The sequence below is a fragment of the Sus scrofa genome, chromosome 5, assembly GCF_000003025.6.
Source record: "Sus scrofa isolate TJ Tabasco breed Duroc chromosome 5, Sscrofa11.1, whole genome shotgun sequence".
NCBI classification, from domain to species: domain Eukaryota; kingdom Metazoa; phylum Chordata; class Mammalia; order Artiodactyla; family Suidae; genus Sus; species Sus scrofa.
This window is the reverse complement of record NC_010447.5, coordinates 80391238-80417820: the sequence shown is the minus strand read 5'-3', so window position 1 is coordinate 80417820 and position 26583 is coordinate 80391238. Positions and strand designations below refer to the sequence as shown.

The 26583-nt window shown below is 40.9% G+C and overlaps 2 protein-coding genes across 5 annotated transcripts in view; one reads left to right on the top strand and one right to left on the bottom strand.

The window, feature by feature from the left end:
• GLT8D2 (glycosyltransferase 8 domain containing 2) overlaps positions 1 to 7906 on the bottom strand; it is a 64050-nt gene extending 56144 nt beyond the window's left edge. The window contains exons 1-2 of one of the 4 annotated variants that reach the window (XM_021092640.1): positions 7738 to 7906; positions 4771 to 4822 (exon numbers count right to left, since the gene is read on the bottom strand). The gene's annotated coding sequence lies outside the window, so the exon portion shown is untranslated. Of the gene's footprint in view, positions 1 to 4770; positions 4906 to 7332; positions 7617 to 7737 lie in introns of those variants that run through there. The other 3 variants (XM_021092642.1, XM_021092636.1, XM_021092639.1) reach the window with 3 other exon arrangements.
• The window catches only part of HCFC2 (host cell factor C2), a 42973-nt gene continuing 24412 nt past the window's right edge, over positions 8023 to 26583 (top strand). Inside the window, exons 1-7 of the mRNA XM_003126644.5 lie at positions 8023 to 8227; positions 9897 to 10045; positions 11540 to 11700; positions 16666 to 16874; positions 18112 to 18196; positions 19586 to 19692; positions 19794 to 19982. Coding sequence (XP_003126692.1) covers positions 8065 to 8227; positions 9897 to 10045; positions 11540 to 11700; positions 16666 to 16874; positions 18112 to 18196; positions 19586 to 19692; positions 19794 to 19982 — 1063 coding nt within the window. The 5' untranslated portion in view covers positions 8023 to 8064. The remainder of the gene's footprint in view (positions 8228 to 9896; positions 10046 to 11539; positions 11701 to 16665; positions 16875 to 18111; positions 18197 to 19585; positions 19693 to 19793; positions 19983 to 26583) is intronic.

Genomic DNA, 26583 nt, shown 5'->3' with positions numbered 1-26583 from the left:
GTGGAAAACAGGCCCACACGGCACTGCCACATGTGGCCATGCCGGCTGTGCACAGAGACTGCAGGGTTGAATCAGTCAGGGTCCTGGCAGCACACAGGTGGCTCATTTCAGCAGGCTAATGGTGGAGACTGAAAACAGGCACTATTTGAAAAAAGTCGGTATTAGGGAAACATGATTCAGAGATGCTGTTGTAGCCTGGGGTTAGCGGTTGAAGGGAGTCATTAACACCCCCAGTCCTGAGGGCAAGGGAATGGGGTGGGTAACCAGGACTGGGAGAAAGAAGCCAAAGAGCAACCTCTGTTGACCCTCACAAAAGGGACTAGGAGGTCAATGACCCCAACCTTACAATCTCCTGTTGGTGGCATCTCCCATTGACCAAACTGAACTGGAAGTCGGAGAACTGGAGAGCTCAGTGATACATTTAGGTCAGTCTCAGGGCGCTGGACAAGTTAAAGAAGAGTAGAGCACAGGTCTGTTTAAGCAAATGGAAAATATCCCTGCATATTCATTCAGGCGGGCAGAGCAAGAACAGAGGAGGAGCCTCAGTCCTGATGGCACCAAGGGACACTATAGCAGCCCTGGACTGATTCCTCATGGAATATCTAACTATGTGAAGAAAATAAACCTGGATGTGGTTAAGCCAGTTTGGTCAGGAAGAGGCCTGAATGCAGTCCCATGTGACCTATACACATTTTCAGTTTGTGCCATAATTAGTCTACACAATGTATGTCTGAGTCATTATTGTTCCACGCTCATTTTGTATTAGTTGAAAGTCGGATGTTCATTATTTCTTACCCAATGGGCATGCCTTGGCTAAGTGTATTACTTTGTAGTTAAGGTCTTAGATAAAATCTACTCAGGCTGGGAAATCCCACTGTAGTGCAGTGGAAACGAATCCCTGAAGATGCGGGTTCGACCCCTGGCCTTGCTCAGTGGATTAAGGATCTGGCATTGTCATGAGCTATGGTGTAGACTGCAGATGTGGCTCAGATCCTGAGTTGCTGTGGCTGTGGAGTAGGTCAACAGTTGTACTCTGATTTGACCCCTTGTCTGGGGACTTCCATATGCTGTGAGTGCAGCCCTAAAAAGCAAAAAAAAAAAAAAAAAAAAAAAAAAAAAAAAAAAAAAAAAATTCTTTTCAGGCTGATAAATGTGACTGGAAGGAAAAGAAGCAGCACTGGGTCAGGCTGACAAACCTCCATTTACTGCCTCAGTCCTCCAGGGCAGGCTCCAAGATTACCACAGGAAATACAACTACAGGACCTCAATTCCCTCTCTTTGCCTGGTAGGGCTCAGTGATGGGTCATCTCCTTGTCCAGAGCTAGGTGCTCTGGCTCTTCCCTGCTACCCCCTGAGCTGCAGCAATTGCTCCTGCATCTGACTCTTTGCACATGGGCTCCCTTTCTCCCACCTGAAATGATGGTTTTTCTTCCTTGTGCCAGTTCCCTACTCTGGTCCTGCCATGCTCCTGCCAGCTACCCTCTCCATGCTTTGGCCGCAGCTCTAGCCATGGCTGGAGCCCTGCAATCTGGGAGCAGACTTCTCAGACACCATCTGCTTCCTTCATCCCAGGAACAGTGCCTTTCGAGGCTCTCTGCTGTTGAGCTCTGCCTACCTGCTGGCACTCATCAAAACTCCTTCTCAGACTGCTGCCAATAAGCCCTTGGCCTGAGTCCTCAAATGAGATTAAGGGATCCCTTAGACATGGCAATTTACACTTTTGGCTGAAAACACAGCCTTGTCTGCCACCTTGCAGCACCGGCCCCTCCCTCTTGGGCTGACTCCTCAGTAGCCTGCAGCTCAGGAGGAGTAGAAACAGTGGTAATATAATGAAAATGATGATGATGATAGAAGTTAAATAATCTATTGCTAACTACATGCCAGGCATTGCATAGGTACAGCATAGTCCTTGCTCTGCATGGCATTCGCACCAATTTGCTACTACAGTGCAGTTTAATAACATTAGTCCTGCAACAACACAGTTCAAATCTGTTACCACAATATGCCAATTGTAACTGGATAATTACAAACTTTGCTGTTAGCTTTTCAGTCCATAAAATTACTATCCTGATAACAGATCCACATCATGATCAGTGACTAATCATGTCACTTCTTTGACAATCGGTCAGTATTTGGTCACCAGGTAGCTGTTGTTCAGTTGATGCACAGACAGCAAAGCATGTAGTTGTGTTGCTTCCTTAATTCCCAGTGATAAACTTATGTGACACTTACAGAAATGGGTAAGAGAGAGTTGGCCAAGAAAGAAATGTAGCAAAGAAATATAATGGTGACAGTGAAATTCAAATCAAAGTTAAACAGAGGGAGAGAAGAAATAGCCAGCCATGGGATGACACTGTTCCTATTTAACTCTAGTTATGCAGCCAGAAAAATCTAGTAAAAGTGACTTTACGAACATAAATAAGGAAAGTGGTTGTGATGAGAAGGATGGAGATGTTTCAGAGGAAGTGACAAAGGCAAATAATTCACATTAGAGGAACTCTCAATGGTATTTCATGATATCAAAAGTGCAAAGGATAAAATATGGGAAGCTGATCCAAACTTAGACAGGAGTATGATGATTTGCTAAGGCACAGAAAAGATGCTCACTCCTTACAGTAAGTTATATGACAAGAAGGTAAGCACTGCTCTTGCTAAGCTTTATATAAAACACACCAAAAAATTCTCAACATTTAATTTTCATCTTCAGTGTGGCCAATGTTTTAAATTATAGAACAAATAAATATTGTCTACTGATTTTTTTTTCATTTCTCCAGACATTTAAAACTAACAATAAGAGCGTTTTAAACATTTTGACAAAAAATTTTAAAGACCACGGACAGAACCAGTCTAATTTTCCCATTGAAAATTAAGATCGTTTCACCTTCCATGGTTATATTCACAGATCTGCCATCCCATGCAAAGCAACAATGGCCTATACTTTACATATGTTATCTCATTTGATCTTCAAAATAAGCCTACAAAATAGATGCTATTGCCATCCCGATTTTATGAACAAGAATCTGAAGCTCAAAGAAAATAAATAATTTGACCAAGGCCACGTAGCTAGTAAATGGCTAGGTCTACTAATTCTAAATCCCATGTGTTAAGCCCAATGCTATACAGAGAGTCCGGGTAGATGATGGTGTTATATATGGGGGAGCAGGAATGAAGGAGAGTAAGTGGTGAGAGATGACAGCATCTTCTCTAATTTAACTTCAAAAGGTTAGAGCAGCGTTGCCCAAAAGAGCTTTCTATTTTCTATTATGTTTTATAGAGTATAGATATTTATATAACTTATGACATAGAAATAGAATATATTCTATCCTAGTCCACATATACATCTGCATGTACTTCTGAATCCATCTTTTCCTGATCCTCCAGGATCAAGTTTCAACCCTTTCTGAGGAAGGAGGCTTACTTGGTTAATCACCAATTCTCATTTCCAACCTTCTTCTCCCTTTGCTTCTCATTACTGAGGCTGAAAACAAACAAACAAACAAACACACTTTCCCAGACTCCTACAGCCACTCTCCTGCATGAAGACCTCCAGGGTATGCTGTTGTTTTCTTTCTAACAGCATCTTGGGCCCTTCGCCATTCTAAATAAAAATGACATTTCCCAGAATTCCTTCAACTAGCTGTGGTCTTGTGACTAAACACTGGCTTATGGAATGTAAGCCAAAATATCCTGTATAATCCCAGAATGTGTTCTGGAGAGGGGACCATTCCTTTCCCCGACCCTTTCCTCTTGGCTGGAATATAGGGGCACGAGCTAAGCTGGAGCAGCCATTTTGGATCGTGAGTCAGAAGGAGGAATTCCAATCCATAAAATCCAATCCACAAAATCTACAGATTCCTGAAAACTTGGTGAAATAGAGCTACTATGCTGGCTTTGGACTGCCATTTCCAAAATTCACCTACATGGGAGAATTATAAACTTTTAAAGCCATTATTATTTTGGTATTTCTCTCACTACAGCTAATCAGCTCTTAATTTACTAAATGCCTCCATTCTGGCCAGTGAAACCTAAGGGCATGTGTTCTGGGTGGTTTCTGGGCAAGATATTTTTCTTCCCTGTAAAAGGAGAGTTCTATTTTCCCATCATGGCTGTCCTCCTGTCTCATGCCTTTGGGCACTGTTGTGTGGGAACACAATGTCCAGAGCTACAACAACCTTCTTGTGACCGTAAAGGAAAGGCCAAGAGAAATTCAGAGCTGCCACCTGGAACCATGACACCACTGAACGGCTGAAGTAACAACCCTAGACTCACCAACCCCCAATTTCTTGAGCAAGATCATTAAGAGCCTTGCCATTTAGCCACTCTGTGTTGGATATTCTGCTACTTGTAACAGAAAGCATTTCCAAATGACATAGTCTTTTGCTAGGATTTAAACATTTGTATCCCCTTGTAAACTCGTATGTTGAAATCCCCACCTCCCAGGTGATGGTGTTGGAGGTAGGGCTTTTGGTAGTTTGGTGCACAGGTTATGAGAATGGAGCCATCATGAGTGGGATTAGTACCCTTATAAGAGATTCCAGAGGGTTCCCTCATCCCTTTCACCAGGTAAGGTTACAGGGAGAAGTCAGCAGTCTGAAACCTGCAAGAGGGTCTTCATCAGAATCTGACCAGGCTGGCACCCTGACCTTGGACTTCCAGCCTCTAAAACTGTAAGAAATAAATGTTGGTTGTTTATAAGCTAACCCAGTCTGTATTATTGTTTTATAGCAGCCCAAACAGACAAAGACATCTCTGTTGCTCCTTCAGTCTTACCTTTTCAACTGGATCCTTCTTCTGGGCCCACAATCATGCTCAAGTCTCATCCCTGGAAAGAAAAAGAACAGCTTGCTCTGTACCCATTTCTCGCCTCCAGTCACTGTTCTTCTTTTTCCCTTCATGGGCAAGTCTCTGTAAAAAGTAGACCATACATGTTACCTGCACTTCCTTATTTGTTTTTCATTCTTGGACCTTCTGTGGCTTCCCTCCTCCCACTCCTCTGAGTGTTTTAATCTAGGCCATTAATAACATCCTAGTTTGCAAATCCAGCTGACACTGCTTCATGGTCTTTTTCTTATCTGACCTCTCTATGGCTCTTGGCTTAGATAACCACTTCCTCTCTGTGAAAGCCCCTTTCATGGTGACTTCTTTGATATCACCCTCACCCAGTTCCCTTTTGACTTCACTGACTTTTCGTTCCCCGTTTCATTCGTGAGAGCCTCCTTCTGTCTTTACCTCTTGAATACGGGCTTCTTCAGGGCGCTATTCGGCCTCATTCACCTCTTTCTACACTTCTCCTCCTAGGTGGTAACTTCATTTCTTAAAGTTTCAAAGATTGAAGAGAACTTTCTTGAGAACTGGGGACCTATTCTAGACTCCTTCCTTAAGCAGAGTTGAGTCAAAGCTGCTCTGGTAAAATATCTTCACCACTGGATTAAGCATCTTGTCAAGGATCAACCTGTGTCTCCCTGCACCCCCCCCCCGCCCCAAGATACAATGAAGTCCTAATGCCTGACACCTGTGAATTCAACATTATCTGAACATAGGTGTTTGCAGGAATAATCAAGTTAAAATGAGGTCATTAGGATTGGGCCCTAATCCAATACAACTGGTGAACTTATAAGAAGAGACAAAGACACACAAGGACAAGACCATGTAAACTGGAGGCAGAGATTGGAGTGATGTGGCTATAAGCCAAGGAACGTCTAGGATTGACAGCCACCACCAGAAGCTAGAAAGAGGCAAGGAAGCATTCTTCCCTACAGCTTCAGAGGGATCATATCCCTGCTGACACCTTGATTGTTAACTTCTAACCTCCAGAACTGCAAGACAAGTTTCTATTGTTAAAACCTGGTTTGTGGTACTTTGTTACAGCAGTCCTAGGAAATTAATACAGACCTCCACACAGTCCTGAAGCTCCTTTATCAAAGCAACTCTTACCACTAGTAATCTCTTTTGTCTTAATATTTTGGCTTCATCTTTCCCCTAGTTTAGAGATTTTCAGACTTTCAAATATCATGCCATTTTTTAAAAAATTTAATATCAATATTGGGTTTGCAATTTTAATTTTGCCCTTAGTCTTTTGCTACAAGGGCTTAAAAACACACACACAAAATTACCATCTACTTACAGAATCACTCATAAAAGTTGACTTTTTACAGAGACTTGCTCAGTCATAAAAAGGACATTTTAATACTAAACTCCCAGAATAAATTTCTTTAAATGAATTTTTTTTTTTTTTTGTCTTTTTAGGGCTACACCTGCAGCATTTGGAAATTCCCAGGCTAGGGGTTCAATTGGAGGTGCAGCTGCCGGCCTACACCCCAGCCACAGCAACATGGGATCGGAGCTGAATCTGTGACCTATACCACAGCTCATGGCAATGCCCAGATCCTTAACCTACAGAGTGAGGCCAGGGATCGAACCCACATCCTCATGGATAGTAGTCGGGTTCTTAACCTGTTGAACCATGATGGGAACTCCTTAATGAAATACTTTTTTAAAGTTTTACAAAAACCTCATTGCTCTATCCTAGCTTTTCCAGATACATAAAAACTTTCTAGGTGAAATATTTAAGAGTCCATGCTATACATGTGACCAAGAATCAATACATAGCCTTCCTTCTTTGTTCCCAGCCATCTTCCCATCCCAATTCCAACTTCTGTTTGACCATATTATGAAACTGCGGTATTAATCAGGGAAAGTAAGAACTTGAAAAGCAAGAGCCGGAAAGTATAGCAAGAATTCCTTCTAAAAAGGGAGAAACTACCTTTTTAGATGAATGTGAAGGTTAGGTTTGAGGGAATTGAGGGAGGGGAGATGAGCTAGGCCTAAGAGGGATATTTAAAGTAATAAGATGAGGAAAAAAAAAAATTTTAGGAAATTTGGTCTACATTGTTTGTATTCTCTCTGATACCTCTTGAGAGTGTGAGGTAGGAATTTAAATTGCTTTCAATTCCCCTCCATCCCCCTTGCCGAATTTGTGTCTCTCTGAGTGTGATTCTGTGTAGGACATGATCGAAAGGCAGCGGGGCTTAATAGGGTTGTATATGACCGTGATCGGAGGACGTATGGTATAGTGGTTATGGATTGAGTCTCTGGAAGAAGTTCTGCGTTTGAATCCTGACCCTAATCCTTTTCTGCTGTAGTGCCGGAGAGAATTACTTTACTCTTCTGCGCCTCATTTCCCCAACCACGAAAGGCTGAAAGGCTCACTTCACTGGGTTGTTGGGAGAATCGTGAGTTAATATACAAAAGGTAGGGAGGACAGTGCTTGTCAATAAAAGACCCTCAAATGTTAGAAAGTAATAAAACAGAAATCTATTATCAATCTCTCACCTGCTTAAAACAAACAAAACTTTTGCGGCTCGCCGTTCCTAAACTTCTCGGCACAGCACCCTCCGAACTTGATCTGCCTGACTTGCCTTTGCAGACTGAGCTCCGACCTTCCCTCCGGTGTTCATAGCAAAGGGGGGACACAGCGCTCGCAGCCGCTAGGTCGTGGTCCAGACCCTCTCCCTCCCTCCCCCCTTCGCTGGCATCCTCGACGTCCCCGCGCCTTGGCGCGCGTGTCATCCCTTCCGCGGAGGCAGGTTTCCCTCTCTCCTCTCCGTACTCCTGGCACTTCGAAACCTCTACGTGAGCTTTTCTCCCTTTGTGCATTGTTTAAAGGATCTGACTCGTCCACACGCCCTAGATGCTCAATTAAACTGACCCCCGTTTAATGAAAGGAAAACGCTGTACCTTTTTCTGCAAATACAAAATGGGGGGGGCTCTGTGTGGGGAGGGGAGACTTGGTCAGTAGGAAATGTCCTTCCACCCTAAGATCCATTGCCCTGGGTGCCAGGGCCAGCCACGTCGCCCGGGGGTGAGGACCGGGCTCTCTCGTCGGGACCCTCTAGGCTCCCGGCAGCCTGCGGTTCGGCTCGCGGCCACGTGACCACCACCTTCCCGCGGGGTTTCCCCCCCTTCAGCGGGCACAGCTGGAGGCCGGTCCCCGCCCTCCCCCGGGAACAGCGGCGCCGGAGCGGGGCGCGGTGCATTGTGGGCAGAGGGGCGGGGGTTGGGAAGATGGCGGCTCCCAGCCTCCTTAACTGGAGGCGGGTTTCCTCCTTCACGGGGCCGGTCCCCCGCGCCCGGCACGGACACCGGGCGGTGGCCATCCGGGAGCTGATGATCATCTTTGGAGGGGGCAACGAGGGCATCGCGGACGAGCTGCACGTCTACAACACGGGTAGGCGCGGCGGCGGTTTTTCGGCCCCGCCTGTGGGAGCCGCGGAGGGGGAGGGGAGGAGAGGCGAGGCGGCGGCCGCGGCCCTGACAGCTGTCACCGCCGGGTCACTGCCTCCACCAGCGGGCGGCGGGGAGCGCGGCTTGGCCAGACAGTCTCGCTCCCGCAGTGTCCCGGGAGGTAGCTCCGTTTCCCCAGGGTCCGCGGGGCGGAACCGGCCGACAAGCGGGGAGCGCCGGCCCTCGGGCAGACGGTGCAGGACCCCCCACGCCGCAGCCCTGCTGGGGGACGTAGGCGAGGGAGACAGTTCCCACCCGCCTGGGCCTCTTCCCCAAGTCTTGCCCACTCTGGGGTCCCGAGAGTCCCTCCTCTGTCAAAACCTAACTCCAAACCAGAGCTTCTCTGGGCCTTTCCTGTCTTTGCCTGCCTTCCTTACGAGGAAAAGAATATAGGGGAGGCGAGGAGGGGAAACGAGAGGCTTTCGGGTACTTTCACCCCAAATACAGCCCCGTGTCCAGCAGGTGACAGTCAAGATTTTTACCCCATTGGTAGCCCTCTTAACTGGCGGGGAAGTGGTCGGTGGCTGAGCCCGGCGCCTGCCTCTGCGTGGTTGGGTGTGTGTGCCCACGCTCAGCCGTGAGGCGCTCGGAGAGAGGACTGTCAGCTCGAGCACCGCTGCAAATCAGAACTACCCGCGGCCGCGGAGGCCCTGCCTTTGAGTACCTCCGTGGGATAGAAAAGAGACTGGAATTTCATTTATCCCGCTTGTAAACGAGCCAGCTATCTGGAGGAAACTTGTTTTCTTGGTGTACGGCTAATTGATGAATTTGGAATCTGTTATGATCAATTATTTTTCTTTGACCAAACAGCTTAATCATAGTGGTCATTAAAAAAAAATAAATGAAATTGTGGAGTAGGGGGAAGTCTTTTTTTTTTCTTCCCCCCGCCCTTCCTCCTGGCACCCTAGCATAAAAAGTTAGTTGACAGTTTAGTATAGTGTAAAAACCTTGGCTTTGGAATAAGACCTAGTTTGAATTTTGCTCTGCCAGTTGCCCAGGATCAGTGCCTCAGTTACTAAATAGAAGTGTCAGATTTTTCACTTGGGAAATGGAAAGGATGATACTCTCCAAGTAGGGTTGTGGTCAGAAGTTAAATAATATAGACCAGGGGTTTTTTTGTTTGTCTTTTTAGGGCCGCACCCGAGGCATATGGAGGGTCCCAGGCTAGGGGTCTAAGTGGAGCTGCAGGCACCGGGCCTACACCACAGCCGCAGCAATGGCAGATCCTTAACCCACTGAGCAAGGCCAGGGATCGAACCCACAACTTAACAGTTCCTAGTCGGATTCATTTCTGCTACGCCACAGCGATAACTCCTAGACCACGGTTTTTCGAACAGCACTATTCATATTTGAACCGGATAATTATTTGTTGTTATAGGAGGCTGCAGTCTACATTGTGTGATGTTTGGCAACATCCCTACCCTCTACCCACGAGTTTCCAGCAGCATTCCCCCTCCCTCTAGTTATAACTAAAATTTTTTTGTTATAACTAGAGGGGGCAAAATAATTCCCTATTAAGAACCACTGGTATAGGTGATAAATGTAAAAGCACATACTAATAGTTTGTAGTAATTGTTTATTATAATTGGTTTTAATTTTATTTTGGCAACTAGTTACGAATCAGTGGTTCCTACCTGCTGTTAGAGGAGACATCCCTCCAGGCTGTGCTGCCCATGGATTTGTCTGTGATGGTACCAGAATTTTAGTATTTGGGGGAATGGTTGAATATGGAAGATACAGCAATGAGTTATATGAGTTACAAGTAAGTGTCTTTCAAGTTTGTTATCTCAAGCTGAAGTTTTAATAATGGTATTGCTCATAATTCTTTGAAAGATTGAAAAATATTTCATTAATGTGCTTAAAATAGTGTGTGAGCTTCACGTTTTTTTGTTTGTTTGCTTTTTCTAGGGCTGCTCCCACAGCATACAGGGGTTCCCAGGCTAGGGGTCTAATTGGAGCTGTAGCCGCCAGCCTACACCAGAGCCACAGCAACGTGGGATCCAAGCCACATCTGCGACCCACACCACAGCTCACAGCAACGCCAGATCCTTAACCCACTGAGCAAGGCCAGGGATGGAACCCGCAACCTCATGGTTCCTAGTCAGATTTGTTAACCGCTGGGCCATGACCAGAAACTCCATGAGCTTCACATTTTATAGCTTCAAAGGAAACGTTTCCACTTAACTAAAAAGCCAGAGTTTCTAATGTAAATCTTTTCTCCAGTATGCCCAGCGACATTTGTAACATTAAGATATCTGTTACTTAGCATCATTTGTAACATGAAGATATCTGTTACTTAGAATCAGTTGTACTTGTTGTATGTTTGGGCTTTTGTATCTTGGTGCAGTCCTTTTTCAGCTTCAGCCTGCTGCAGCAGAAGCACCTGGAGGGTTTGTGAAAACACAGATTGCTGGAACCTGCACTCAGAGTTTCTGAATCAGCATTCTCTATAGTGGGGCCTTATAATTTGCATTCCTACCAAGTTCCCACCTGCTGCTGCGGCTGCTGGTCCCCAGACCATACTATGAAAACTTCTGCCTTAGTTACAGAAATCGCTACCCTCACACTAGTGCTTTTTCTTTTCTGGTAATGTGTATAAAAGGGGTAACATTTTCAAATAGCCTTTCTAAATTCTACACTCTAATAAACTAGCCTCAAAGATGCCCTTTGTGACAAAAATGCCATTTGTGACAGCTCTGACTTTATTCCTGTGCATATATTCCCAGGGCTATGATCATGAGGGCATCTGGTAGTTGGCAGATATAGATAGATGACGCCTATTTACAAGCAGCTCATTTCAAAAAAATTTCTAAAATAGTTTTATATAAAGAACATATCCATGACCAAAGAGTAAGTTTTGGAGTTTTGTTTCTTAAATGATCTTATGTTTATTTAAAGGTTAAAATATATACCGTTAATAAATTACCTAATTTCAAAAAGTAAGAGTGCATGTATTACATTTAATCTGATAGCTATAAATAATGTTGGATTTTTCACATGGAAAATATTTTAAAACTGCTAGTTCTTATTATAAGCTTAGTTTGCCATTGCAGAAAGCTGTGAATGTGGAAGACCAGATTGAATTTCTAATTGGAACATTCATTTTAATTCCAGAAGTTATCTGCTTATTTGTCATTTGTCCCCAAAGTAGCTTATTGAAGTCTTCTGATTAAAGTGTATTGGTACAGTGTTACGCTATTGACAATATAGAAATGCTTTCCTGATTTTGCCTGAATGTATTTATGCTCTTTTTTAGGCAAGTCGTTGGTTATGGAGAAAAGTGAAGCCCCATCCCCCTTCTTCAGGTTTACCTCCTTGTCCTCGGCTTGGACATAGCTTCTCTTTATATGGTAACAAGTGCTATTTGTTTGGTGGCCTGGCAAATGAAAGTGAAGATTCAAACAATAATGTTCCCAGGTATATGTCAATACTTTTTTCAGAGCAAATATTTTATGATTTAGATCAAGAATATTTAATTTCTTCCATCTTTAATTATTAAAAGGGATGAAGCTTAGCCCTTTGTATTTAAACCTTACAGGGAAAAAATTTGTATCCATTTGTGTTTTCCGTCCCTGGAATATGTCTGTTTTCAAAACTATGCCTTTTTTTGGAATTCCCTGGTGGCCTAGCAGTTAAGGATTTGGCATTGTAACTGCTATGGTTCATTGTCACTGCTGTGGTTCAGGTTTGATCCTTACCCTGGGAACTTCCACACAGCATGGCCAAAAACAAAAAAGCCAAGAACCTGTGCCTTTTCTTTTTTTCCTCTTCCTTCCTTTCCTCCCTTCCTTTCTTCCTTCCTTTTTCCCTTCTTCCCTTTCTTCCTTTCTTTCTTCACCTGTGGCATATGGAAGTTCTTGGGCCAGGAGTCAAATTGGAGCTACAGCTGAGGCCTGCATCACAGCCATGGCAACACCAGATGCAAGCCATAGGTATGACCTATGCTGCAACTTGCTGTAACGCTGGGTACTTAACCCACTGAGCCAGGCCAGGGTTTGAACCCACATCCTCAAGAAACAATGTTGGATCCTTAACTTGCTGAGTCACAATAAGAACTCCAAAATTATACCTTTTCTAATCAGAAATCATCTTATTAAACTAATATTAATATAACTGCTTGTGACAAAACGTTTATATGTGTTGAGGCATAATGCATTTTAGTTATCATAAGTGGTGATAAAAAGTAACAAACAGTTATTTTCAAATTATATTTCTCTGGGCATTTGATGACAAAAATCTGACTGTAAAATGAAGCCCATCATTTCCGTCCTTCACATAGGAATACTTTTTAAACCAATCCTCCTTTTTCCAAACAGAATTAATCACTACCACTTTTCTATTTGCATAGTGTTTTGATAACATGGTCACTAGCACACTCAGGATTTGGAGTTTTAGAGTACAAAAGACGGAGGTCCCGTCGTGGCGCAGTGGTTCACGAATCTGACTAGGAACCATGAGGTTGCAGGTTCGATCCTTGCCCTTGCTCAGTGGGTTGACGATCCGGTGTTGCCGTGAACTGTGGTGTAGGTTGCAGACGTGGCTCGGATCCCATGTTGCAGTGCCGCTGGTGTAGGCTGGCAGCTACAGCTCTCGGATTCCTGCGTTGCTGTGCCCCTGGCGTAGGCAGGCAGCTACAGCTCTGATTAGACCCCTAGCCTGGGAACCTCCATATGCCGTGGGAGCGGCCCAAGAAATGGCAAAAAGGCAAAAAAAAAAAAAAAAAAACACAAAAGGCTATTTTCTGATTCACTGCTTACCCTGTATGTGTCTTTTAGTGGCAGTAATCTAAGCCTATTTCCTTCACTGTGAAGTGGGAGTGATTAAATACCTACCTTTCAGTGTCACTGTGATTGCTAAATAAGATCATTGCCGTAATTTTTAAAGCACTTTCAAGTTGCCTTCAGCAGTATCGCTTGTTGTTATGACCATGATAATGTGTCTTTTTACCTATATTAAATTGATATTAGACTCTTAGCTTTTTTATTTCTCCAAACTTTAAAAAGTAATGTATACTAAAACATCATGGAAAACTTGGTAACTAGAAAATAGGAAAAGAAAAATTATCCCACTACATTAATCCAGATACTTTTAGCATGTCTTTTTTCATTTTTCCATTAAACAGATTTTTTAGATACAGACTTGTAAAATTCAGGAAATTAAAAAGTATACAAAGTTCATCACTTTCCCCCAACCTAAGCAAAACACATAATTTAACTTGTTTTGTATCTTTTGGGACCTTTTTCATGTAACACCTTGTATTAGCTTTTGTTGTTTTAAGGGCATGTTTCTTAAGTTTATGCTGCTTGAGGGAACAACTAGATACATGTGAGGCTTTTTAAAGCCTCTGATTAAAGCTAGTACATTCATTTCTGTTGACAGTCCATAAGGCCAACACCTGAGTCTGTGATGCAAGGATGCATGTTCTTACTGGAAGAGGGGACTTGGGATCATTAATCTGATTGTACAGAGACAGGTATTTTCTTTTATAGAAATGGGATCTTTTTTTTTTCTTTTCTTTTTAGGGCTACATCCACAGCATATGAAGGTTCCCAGGCTAGGGGTTGAATCGGAGCTATAGCTGCTGGCCTACGTCACAGCCACAGCAACACCAGATCGGAGCCATGTCTGCAACCTACGCCACAGCTAACGTTGATGCCGGATCCTTAACCCACTGAGTGAAGCCAGGGATCAAACCCGCAACCTCATGGTTCCTAGTCAGATTCATTAGAAATGGCATCTTTCTTTTTGCTTTATGACTTTGGGTGTTTGCTTGCTTGTTTTTTATCTTTAATAATGTATCTTGGAGATCTTTACATGGTAGTAGATATGGATGGACCTTATTTTTTTAAAGACTGAAAAGTAGTCTGAATTATGCAAATTATATAACCATTCCCCTACAGATGGGCATTTAAGTATTTCCATTATTTTGCTATTACAGTTTTTATACATGTATAAATATTTTTGAAGAATTGATACTTATAAGTAGAATGAGGGGGTGGTCAAAGGGCACGTTTAAGTTTGTTAGATATTCCTGAATCAACTTCCAAAGAGAATTATGTGTGTCAGGTCTTGGATTATTTTTATTTTTAAAAAGTGAAGTATAAATTATATACCATAACATTCATCCTTTTTATATGTACAATTCAATAATTTTTAGTAATTTATAGTGTTGTGTAACATTTTCATCACTCCAAAATGAAACTTCTTATTCATTTGCAATCGGTCCCCAATTCCCATATCCAGGCAACTACCAATCTGTGTTTTGTCTCTATCATATGATTTTGTGTATTTATCTTTTTTCACTTAGAATAATGTTTTTGCAGTTCAACCATGTTGTAGCCTCTGTCAACTATTTCTTCCTTTTTATTGCTGACTAGTACTCCACTGAATTGATATATCACACTTTGTTGATCTCTTCATCAGTTAATAGACATTTGGATTATTCCCAGTTTTTGGTTTTTATGAATAATGCTGTTATGATTATTTGTATACAAGTCATTGTGTGGGCATGTATTCATTTCTCTTGATTAGATACCTAGTGGTAGCATTGCTGGGTCACATAGTAAATTTACGTTTAACATCTTAAATACTACCAAACTGTTTTCCAAAGTAAGTACCATTTTACATTCCGTCCAGAAATGTATGAAGGTTCCAGGTTTTCAGCATCCTTGCTATCTCTTGTTATCATCTATCTTTTTGATTGTAGCCAACCTAGTGGTTATAAGGTGGTATCTTACTGTGGTTTTAATTTGCATTTCTGCAATGACCAGTGATGTTGAGCATCCATTTTTTTTTTTAAGGGCTGTACTCTGAGCATATGGACGTTCCCAGGCTGGGGGTCGAATTAGAGCTGTAACCGCTGGCCTATACCACAGCCACAGCAATGCCAGATCCATGCTGCGTCTGTGAGCTACGTCACAGCTACACCAGATCGTTAACCCACTGAGCGAGGCCAGGGATCGAACCTGCATCCTCATAGATACTAGTCAGATCATTTCTGCTAAGCCACCATGGGAACGCTGATGTTGAGCATCTTTTTTTTTTTTTTTTTAAGCTATTCTTTTTATGAGTTTAAAAAAGTATAGCTTCTTTGGTGAAATTTCTATTCAAATCTTTGTTCATTTTAGTTGTTCATATTCTTCTTATTGAATTGTAAGAGTTCTTTATATATTCTGGATATAAGTTTGTTTTTTAAAAAAATCAGATATGTGATTTGCAAATATCTTTTTCCAGTCTGTAGCTTGTCTTTTCATTTTCTTTCTTTCTTTTTTTGGCTGCACTTGTGGCATATGGAAGTTCCTGGGCTAGGAGTTGAATTGGAGCCTCAGCTGCAGGCCCACACAACAGCCATGGCCACACCAAATCTGAGCCACATCTGTGACCCTCACTGCAGTTTATGGCAAGACTGGATCCTTAACCCACTGTGCAAGGCCAGGGATTAAACCTGCATCCTCAGAGAGAGACAGCATCAGGTTCTTAACCCCTGAGCCACAATGGGAACTCTTCATTGTTTTCTTAATGGTATCTTTTGAAACATAAAGTTTTTGATTTTGATAAATTCAGTATATCCACTTTTTTTCTTTGGTGGATCATACTTTTGACATCCTTTTTAAGAACTCTTTGCCTATCTCAACATTATAAAGATTTGTTCCTCTATTTTCTTCTAAGGTTCTGCAGTTTTAGCTCTTACTTTCATATCTATGATTCACTTTGAGGTAATTTTTATGCCTGGGGTAAAGTAAGGGTCTAAAGCAAGAAAGGTTTGAATTGTCACTCCCCTGCCTGATCCCTCAATTGAGATAGCTGAAGGAGGGACTCAACTGGGACTGTCATCCTCTGTGCCTGTGTATGTCCTCTCCCATGGTTTTGTGATAGACGGACTTAACACAGAGATTCAGAATTCCAAGAGCAGGTTTTGTAAGTGAAACTGTGTTGGTCTTCTGTGACTGAGTCTCCGAAGCCACATAGTGTTATTTCACCAAACTTTATTAGTCATAGCAGTTACAACCTGCTCAGCATCAAAGGGAGAGGACTATAGATCCTACCTCCTGATGGGAGGAGTGTCAGGGAGTTTTCAAGTATATTTTGAAACCGTCTCAGTATTGTCATGGACAAAAGTGGTGGCTGAATAATGGCAGGGGTTTTTTAAATCTCTCTTGTTTACTGCCGATACCCACAAGAGTACCTGGCACACAGTAAGTAGTGTTTGATAAAAAAAGTGTGTAGAATGTATGAGGTATGGGATTTCTGCCCTCCTAATGCCTTTCTGTACTACATGAATTTTTCACAGTAAATATATGTTATATTTATAAATAGAAACAAAAACAAATAAAAGGTGTATATTATGTTAATGTTTTATTAATTTCTTTTATTATATCCTAGGTATTTAAATGATTTCTATGAGTTGGAGCTTCAGCATGGTTCTGGTGTTGTGGGTTGGAGCATTCCAGTGACTAAAGGGATTGTGCCTTCTCCAAGAGAATCCCACACAGCTGTTATTTACTGCAGAAGAGATTCTGGGAGCCCTAAAATGTATGTTTTTGGTGGAATGTGTGGTGCTCGCCTGGATGACCTATGGCAACTTGACTTAGGTAAGCTTAAGTTGATTCAGGCTTAGGAACTGGTTATGATTGATAAAGGCAACTGTAAAAATGTATTTCAAAGCCTTTTATATATATATATCTATTATAAATATTAAATATATATGTATATTTTATGGCTGCACCTGCAACATATTAAAGTTCCCGGGCCAGTGATTGAATCCAAGCTGCAGCTTCCAGACTAGATCCTTTAACCCACTGGCCAGGCCAGGGACCAAAGCCACGCCTCCACAGCAACCTGAGCTGTTGTAGTCAGATTCTTAACCCACTGTGCCACAGTGGGAACTCCTTGAAAAATATTTTTGATTATAGTATTTATTGACTTGTACATAGATTTGATATGAATGGTTGCTGATCAGTCAGGTTGAACAAATGAATGTTTGAGTTATGGCAGTAACTCTCCTGTGCTTCCTCTAAATAGGGTCAACATGTTCAGATTTGCCTTGAATGGTCCTGGTTTATGCTCATTATCCCATGTAATTATCTGTAGTACCCCTTTCACTCTGTAAAGCGTCACAGCTGAGAATGATGGAATTTGTGTGGTTACTCTGTCTACAGGAAGTGACATTAGTAATGTTACTGTTGCTCAGTGAACATCCCTTGCACGGCTCTTTCAAAGGGATCTTAGGGAGTTCCTGTCGTGGCGCAGTGGTTAACGAATCCGACTAGGAACCATGAGGTTGCGGGTTCGGTCCCTGCCCTTGCTCAGTGGGTTAATGATCCGGCGTTGCCGTGAGCTGTGGTGTAGGTTGCAGATGCGGCTCGGATCCCGTGTTGCTGTGGCTCTGGTGTAGGCCGGTGGCTGCAGCTCCGATTGGACCCCTAGCCTGGGAATCTCCATATGCCGCGGGAGCGGCCTAAGAAATAGCAAAAATACAAAAAAAAAAAAGGTGGGGGGGATCTTAGGAATGAATGTTGGAGGGTATGTGTGCTCTCACTTCTGAGTGTCTTCTACATAATGTGCTCTTAAAATTTTAAAATCCCTAATCTGGTCTTCATTCAAAATTGGTGACACCCTCAGTATACCCATCCATTACAAATACTAACATTCAAGTGTAAGTAGATTTCTGTGATTGGCAATTTATGCCTGCTGGAATATTTATTTAAGATGAAATTCAAGTAATAGTTTTGAAAAATTTTTGCTTCACTTTGGTTTTTTTTTTTAAATTCTGCAAGTTGAGGTAATTTGTTATTATTAAGTTGCTAACATACTTATTTTTACTTTTAGAAACTATGTCATGGTCAAAACCAGAAACTAAAGGGACAGTGCCACTTCCACGAAGCCTTCACACAGCCAGTGTTATAGGAAACAAGTATGGTGGTTTTTTGGTTTTGGTCTTACTTTTTTTTTTTAAACAAACTTAAGAATATACATACAAGGAACAGTGTTACTGCTAGTTTCTTGAAAATGATTTAACAATGTTTGATTGTGATTACTGAAGCTAAAATAATATGCCCTCAGAAGCTAAAATACTGTGCCATTTGCTTGTCATCCTGCCTCTTTTACTTCTTTGCATTCCTTACAGTGTCATGCACAGAGCAGGTATTACATAAGTGTGAGGCAGAGTGTTTTCAGACTGATTTGTCTTCCATAAACAGATCTGACACGCCTAACTCAGTTTCTTTTTACACAGAGTATGCATCAGGTATGTATTTAGTATGTATGCTCTATACTTTGGATGGAGTTATGGAGAGAATGTGGACTCTATAACCAGATCGCCTGAATTTAGGTCTCAGCTTTGATACTTGTCCTGTCTTTTCTGGGGCAAGGAAACTTAAACTGTGTATACTCAATTTCCTCAAGAATAAAATGTGGATAAAAGGTTGTCATGAGGCTTGTGTTGATTAATACATATAAAAAGCTTCAAACAGTGCCTGGAACATAATGAGGACGCCATAAAGGTTAGCTGTGACTATTATCAACAGCTTCCCTTTCCTGTGTAACACTGGGCTGGAATTAAGATTCCTGTTTAAGTAGAATTTAAGTATTCACCTATGTAGGGACTTTACCTTAAAAGTAATGTTTTAGGAAACAACTAGTTGTAATTTAGAACCTCATTAGTTCTTAAAAAGTAGCCATAAACAAAATCTAACATTTTTTTAAAGCAGAACCCTTTTGTGAAATGTGGTTTTCCATTGCAACTCTATATATAAAATAGATTAAAAAATAGAGCTTCTCTCGTTTGTATGAGGCCATATAACTCTTAAGCTCTGCCTGATGAGCCTTTCATTTTCAGCAGCCATTAGGCATGTCTCAAGAACCCTTAGGGCCCTGAAGAACACAGTTTTTTTTTTTTCACATTTTTATTCTTTATTTTATTTTATTAAAGTATAGTTGATTTTCAGTGTTGTGTCAATTTCTGCTGTACAGCAGAGTGACCTAGTCATACATATATATGTATATCTGTTCCTTTTCTCATGCTGTCCTCCATCATGTCCTGTCCCAGTAGTATAAAGTTTTTTATTTGATGAGTATATTAGTGACCAAAGTTAAATAACATTTAATCATGTAAATGAAAGAAGACCACTTTGTTCACTGTCTTAGTTCCATTACCTTGGCTGTGATAAATGAGTTAATAGTCCCGAAGCTTTGAGTCAAAAACATTTGTCTATTCTTATAATTTTTAATGTAAAAAAATAAAATTAAAGCTTTAGAAACCCCCCCCCCCAGCTATTTTATGTTTTCTTTCTGTGTTGTGTAGGATGTACATCTTTGGTGGATGGGTTCCACATAAGGGGGAAAATATTGAGGCTTCACCTCATGATTGTGAATGGAGATGCACCAGTTCATTTTCTTACCTAAATCTTGGTGAGTTCTGTAAGAGTTACTTATTAAAATGAAGTTTATTAATAAAATATTTTTTATTTTATCATTGAAAAAATAGATTAGTCATAGATATTTCTTTTTAGATACAGCAGAGTGGACCACCCTCGTATCAGATTCTCAGGAAGATAAAAAAAATTCAAGGCCAAGACCAAGAGCTGGACACTGTGCTGTAGCAATTGGTACGCGATTGTATTTTTGGAGTGGAAGAGATGGCTACAAAAAAGCACTGAATAGTCAAGTTTGCTGCAAGGATCTTTGGTATCTTGATACTGGTAGGTAAGAGTATTTAACAAGTACTGCTTTTCCTCTAAGTAAATACTTGAGTAATGTCTGTCTTTAGAGACTTACTATAATGCCACTGCCCCTCTTTTTTGTAATTTAAAAAAAAAATGAATGGAAGAAATAATATATGTAGATACTACCCCACTCCAGGGGAGGTTCTTAATTTCCCTCTCTTTGAGTTTAGAATGGATATAGTGACTCGATTCCAAAGAAAAGATTATGGAAAAGGAAAACTAGTAGCCTTACAGTGTAGAAACCTGACAGACATCACCTTAGGTAATCAGGGTCAGTATCATGTGGGTGTCATTTACCCCCGTCCCAGATCTTGTGATAAGAGCGCTCACCTCTGTGGTGCTCTTCTTCAAAATGTGTAGCCCCATTCTAAATATGAGAATATATCAAACAAACCCAGATTGAGAGGCATGCTAGACATTGTGCAAAATATGTGAACAGTACTCTTCAAAAGTTTCAAAGTGATGAAAAACAAGAAAAACCGAGAAATAGTCACAGATTGGAGGAAACAGAGGAGATGTAATGATTAAATATAAGGTGATGCTGCAAATTAAATCCTAGAACAAAAAAAATATTAATTGCAAAACTGGTGAAATCTCTGTAATCTATAGTAGTTAATAAATGGTGTTGCACCAGTGTTAATTTCTTAGTTTTAACAAATGTGTTAGCATTAGGGGATACTGAGTAAAGGGTATATGAGTACTCTGCAATTGTTCTGTAAATGTAAACTATTCTAAAATAAAAGGATTTTTTAAAAAAATATTAAAACTTACAACACCAAAAAATTTTTTTAGGATGGAACTCACATTCTCAGAGTGTGTGAGGGCAGGAGGATGATGGGCAATAACCAAGCAAATTATAAACTAAGTTCAATTTGGGGTAAACATGTGAAGTCAGTAAGATAGAATAATGAGATAGTTATGGGAGGTGCTAGGAATGGGGTGGAGGAGATTGCTACTCCAGATTGGGTCGTCAGAAAGGATGAGGCAGAGTTTGAGATGTAATCCAAATGATGAAAAGATGCTCTCCGTGTGAAAATCTGGGAGGAGAAACCCTGCAGAGAGAATAAAGAAAGTACAGGGACCCCAAGATGGGAATACTTGGCATGTTTAGGAACAGATTTGATCTGAGGAAAATTACATAGGAATGGAAATTAGGGTGGTGACCATGGGACAGAATGGGCATTCAGTGAACCTTGAATATCAGGGTAGAGATTAAGCTGTTTTTAAAGCACGCTGGTAAGTTATTTATTAGTTTGAAGGAGAGATGTGTCCTGACCTGATGTACATTTTGGAATGGTCACTGCGCTGTGTGGAAAATAAATCATAGGGGGCAAAATTATATACAGAGACAAAAAACGGCTTTTGCAGTAGTCAAGAGTCTTTGACTCTAGTGGTGACAGTGGAGGTGAAGAGAAGAAGATAAATGCAGAATGTATTTTGGAGTTCTTGTTAACAGAACTGGGACTGATGAATTGGGTGTGCAGATGACATAGAGGAATGAAGAATTAAGTTTTAAGCTTGAATTATTTGGTGGTATTTCCATTTAGTGTGGAGCATACAGGCTTGTAGGAAAAATTTAAAGTTCCTTTTAAATCCTGCTATGTTGGAAATAAGGAGATCAAGTATGCAGTCAAGTGAACAAAATCTAGAAGTCAGATCTGGAGATGTCATATGTGTTGTTAGAAATGCAGATTGTGAAACATACCTATGATTCCAGTTTTTCTTTTAAGTGTGTAAACAAAAAAACTGGAAGGTTTTTTTCAGTACACAGTATAAGCATATTGAAGTATTATCTAAGAGGTGAAATTATACATTTTCTCAGTAGTTTTTCTCTCTTGGAGTTCCCGTCGTGGCTCAGTGTTAACGAATCTGACTAAGAACCATGAGGTTGCGGGTTTGATCCCTGGCCTTGCTCAGTGGGTTAAGGATCTGGTGTTGCTGTGAGCTGTGGTGTAGGTTGCAGTTGCAGCTCGGATCCTGGGTTGCTGTGGCTCTGGCATAGGCTTGGCAGCTGCAGCTCGGATTAGACCCTTATTCTGGGAACCTCCATATGCCGTGGGTTCGGCCCTAGAAAAAGACACGCACACACACAAAAAAAGTTTTTCTTTCTTATCTGTATTTTTTACAGTAGCATGTGTTGCTTTTATAATACAGAAAGTTTAATTTTAAAATTAAGATAATTGAAAAAAATAACAAGTGGGACAATTAAGTTAGATACTAAATGCTTTCAATGGAAAAAGTACATACTGGCAAGTAAGAAAAATTCAACTTACTGATTCATCTTTAAAATTGGGAATTAATAAGTGAAGTTCAGGGATAAGCTTTAGTCTCTGAGATTAGAAGAAAAATGTGCACATATAAATTTCTCTCAGTAGTAAATATGTCACTTTAACAGGTTCTCTAAGAGATCTGTGACTTTTTAAAAGATTAAAAATCAGGAGTTCCCATCATGGCTCAGTGGTTAATGAATCCGACTAGGAACCATGAGGTTGCGGGTTCGGTCCCTGCCCTTGCTCAGTGGGTTAACGATCCGGCGTTGCCGTGAGCTGTGGTGTAGGTTGCAGATGCGGCTCGGATACTGCGTTGCTGTGGCTCTGGCATAGGCTGGTGGCTACAGCTCCGATTGGACCCCTAGCCTGGGAACCTCCATATGCCGAGGAAGCGGCCTAAGAAATAGCCAAAAAAAAAAAAAAAAAAAAAAAAAAAAAATCATTGGTTCTTAATGGCCAGTTTTTCCATAAACCTTTCTGTAAAAGGCTTTAGACACAAAATATCTATCTAAAAGTAATCATGGCCACTATCAGAAAGGCAGAATTTAGATTTTACTTTTCCTCTTGGTAAATTGGCATCTATTTGGGCAGGGGAGTGGGTCAGGGTTCTTCAGCTTTGCCTTTTTTCATGTTACATTTTGTATATTTGACAACATTTAAAGGAATGATATACTTCCGTAAGGCTTTTTTTAAAGTGATAAATAGCAGTCTTTTGCTCCCACTTTCCTCCCATTTTCCATGCTTCACAAGCATGTGCTTTTAGGTCTGTTAAATAGTTCTTATTTACTTTCGTATCTCCACATAACATGAATATATTACTTTGATTTTTTTTTTTTTTCAGTTTAGGCACAATACACTCATTTTCTACTCTGGAGGTTAAGGATTTCTCTTTTCTTCCCACCACTCCTCTCCTATGCAGCTTCCCTACCCTCTACTCTCTCAATAGGATTGCACCATAACTTTGTTAGATGAGTATTTGCATTATAACTGCATAAACATTGTTCACAGGTGAGCTAGGTAGAATATTGTGAATACCTCCCTTGCGCAATTTTTTTATTTGCCATGGATAAAATGGTCACTTTGTTTTAGATTTGTACGTATTTACCACTAATTCAATCTGTGCCTTTTTATTTGTTTAAATCTTCTCTCATTATGGCTAGATGCATCAGCTATTCTATCCTACTTCCTCATCTTGAAGAAATTTTTTCCTCCTCTAGTATGAGATTGAGCACACCTGTCATCTCAGAGTCTCTCCTCATCGTCTTCTTGGGGATATTTTTCACCTCTCACCTGTGATGGAGTCCCTGTTTCCTGGATCTCAATATTTTCCCCTTTTTGAATTTATTTCTTCTTCTTCTTCTTCTTCTTTTTTTTTTTTTTTTTTTGGTAGAACATATCCCAGGCAAAGGGTGCATAAATGATAAATTTATTTTGAGATTTGGCATTGTTTGAAAATACAGTCTTCCTTCCCACTGAATTGGCAGTTTGTGTGGAAATAGAATTCTACATTGGAAGTTATTATGTTTCAGAATTTTGAAAGCTGGGAAAATTTGTTTTGAAAGTTGTTATGTTACATTCAGACTTCTCTTGTTTTTGTTGAGAAGTCTAAACCACTTCTGATTTTTGTTCCTTTTAAATGTGACCCTCCCCTCACCTGATAGCTTTTTGGATTTTTTCTTTGTCTACCCTGTTCTTAAATTTTATGGTAATGTGTCTTGTTGTATGTCTGTTTTTTCTATTTTTAAAAATTATATTTTTATTAAAGTGTAGTTGATTTATAGTGTTGTCTCAATTTTTGCTGTTCAGCATAGTGACCCAGTCATACATATATATATATATATATATATATATATATATACATTCCCTTTCTTATATTGTCTTCCATCATGATCTATCCCAAGAGAGTGGATATAATTCCCTGTGCTACACAGTAGGACCTCATTGCTTATCCATTCTAAACATAGTAGTTTGCATCTACCAACCCCAAATTCCCTTTCCATCCCACTTTTTCCCCCCCTCAGCAATTGCAAATCAATTCTCGATGTCTGTATGTCCGTTTCTTTCCTGTACATAGGTTCATTTGTGCCATATTTTAGATTCCACATATAAATGATATCATATGGTATTTGTCTTTCTCTTTCTGACTTACTTCACTTAGTATGAGAATCTCTAGTTGCATCCATATTGTTACAAGTGGCATTATTTTGTTCTTTTTTACAGTTGAGTAGTATTCCATTGTATATATATACCACTTTTTTTTAATCCATTCATCTGTTTTTTTTTTTTTTTTTTTTTGTTCTTTTTAGGGCCATACCCACTGCATGTGGAGTTTCCCAGGCTAGGGGTCTAATCGGGGCTATAGCTGCCGGCCTACACCATAGCTCACAGCAATGCAAGATCCTTAACACAGTGAGCGAGGCCAGGGATTGAACCCGCAACCTCATGTTTCCTAGTTGGATTTGTTTCCACTGCGCCAAGATGGGAACTCCCCATTCATCTGTGGGTGTTTTTTTTTTTTTTTGGTCTGTTTGCCAACTCTTGAGCCACTCCTACGGCATGTGGAGGTTCCCAGGCTAGGGGTCGAATCGGAGCTGCAGCCACCGGCCTACACCAGAGCCACAGCAACGAAGGATCTGAGCCGCGTCTGCAACCTACATCATAGCTCATGGCAACGCCGGATCCTTAACCCACTAAGCAAGGCCAGGGATCAAACCCGCAACCTCATGGTTCCTAGTCAGATTCGTTAACCACTGAGCCACGACGGGAACTCCCCCATTCATCTGTTGATGGACATTTAGGTTGTTTCCATGACTTGGCTATTGTGAATACTGCTGCAGTGACCATTGGGGTGCATGTATCTTTTTGAATTATAGTTTTGTCTGGGATCTATGCCTAGGAGTGGGATTGCTGAATCATATGGTCTATTTTTAATCCAATGTGTATGTGTTGAGTACTCAGCAGGCCATTTCAGTCTGGAAACTCATGGTCTTCAGTTGTGGGAATTTTCTTATTTCACTGATTTACACCCTTCCATTTTCTCTATTCTTTTTCTTCACGTAAGTTCTGTTATATGGGTGGCGTACCTCCTAGACTTGTCTTCTCATTGTTTGCTTTGGTTCAGGTATGTGTTGCTTTACTTTGAGGAACATAAGTAAACTGAAATAACATAAATAAACTTGTGACTAGGATCATGGAGGAATTTATATGGGAATAGTTGAAGGGTCATCAGACTTTCTGTAAAGGCCCAGAGAGTAAATACTTTAAGCTTTGTGGGCCATTTGGTTATAACTACTAAACTCTCACTATTGTAGCATCAAAAGAGTCATAGACAATATGAGCATAGCTGTATTTCAGTAAAACTTTATTTACAAAAATAGGCACAGACTGGATCTGGCCCATGAGCTGTAGTTTGCGGACCCCTACTCTGAAAAATATAAAGAACTAGATATTTGACTTACTTTATAAAGATTAAGTTATACTTTATAATTTCAACTCACTAGAAGAATAATCTTCTTATGTAACTGTCCAAAGATTGAATGTACTGCCTTAGGATTCGTGAGTTCCCTGATTTGTTAGGTAAATAAAAAGAAAACAAGGACATGGTAGAAATAATCTTAGGTCCTTTTTTTCTGGTTCTAGGAGTCTGTGGTGGTTTGTTTTAGAAATGTTGGTAATGTTTTATGCCAGAATAATTATTTGTTTGGGATAGTACAGATTTCAACAGGAGAGTATTAACTTCAAAGGAGTTATGTTTTGGGAGTTCCCGTCACGGTTCAGTGGAAACAAATCCAACTAGGAACCATGAGGTTGCAGGTTTGCCCTTGTTCTCAATGGATTAAGGATCCGGTATTGCCATGAGCTGTGGTGTAGGTTGCAGATGCAGCTCAGATCTGGTGTTGCTATGGCTCTGGCCTAGGCCAGAGGCTACCGTTTTGATTCGACCCTTAGCCTGGGAACCTCCATGTGCCACAGGTGCGGCCCTAAAAAATAAAAGACCAAAAAAAAAAAAAAAAAAAAAGAAAAAAAGAGTTATGTTTTTCTAAAATAACATATTCAAATCACCTTTGCTGATATTAACAGTATTTCTTTTTTTTTCACAGCCACACCTCCAGCATGTGGAAGTTCCCAAGCTAGGTGTTGAATCAGAGCTGCAGCTTCCAGCCTTCGCCACAACTACAGCAAACCAGATCTGAGCCGCATCTGCAACCTCTGCCCCAGCTTGCAGCAACGCCAGATCCTTAACCCACTGAGCAAGGCTGGGGATCGAACCTGCATCCTCAGAGAGACTACATCGGGTCCTTAACCCA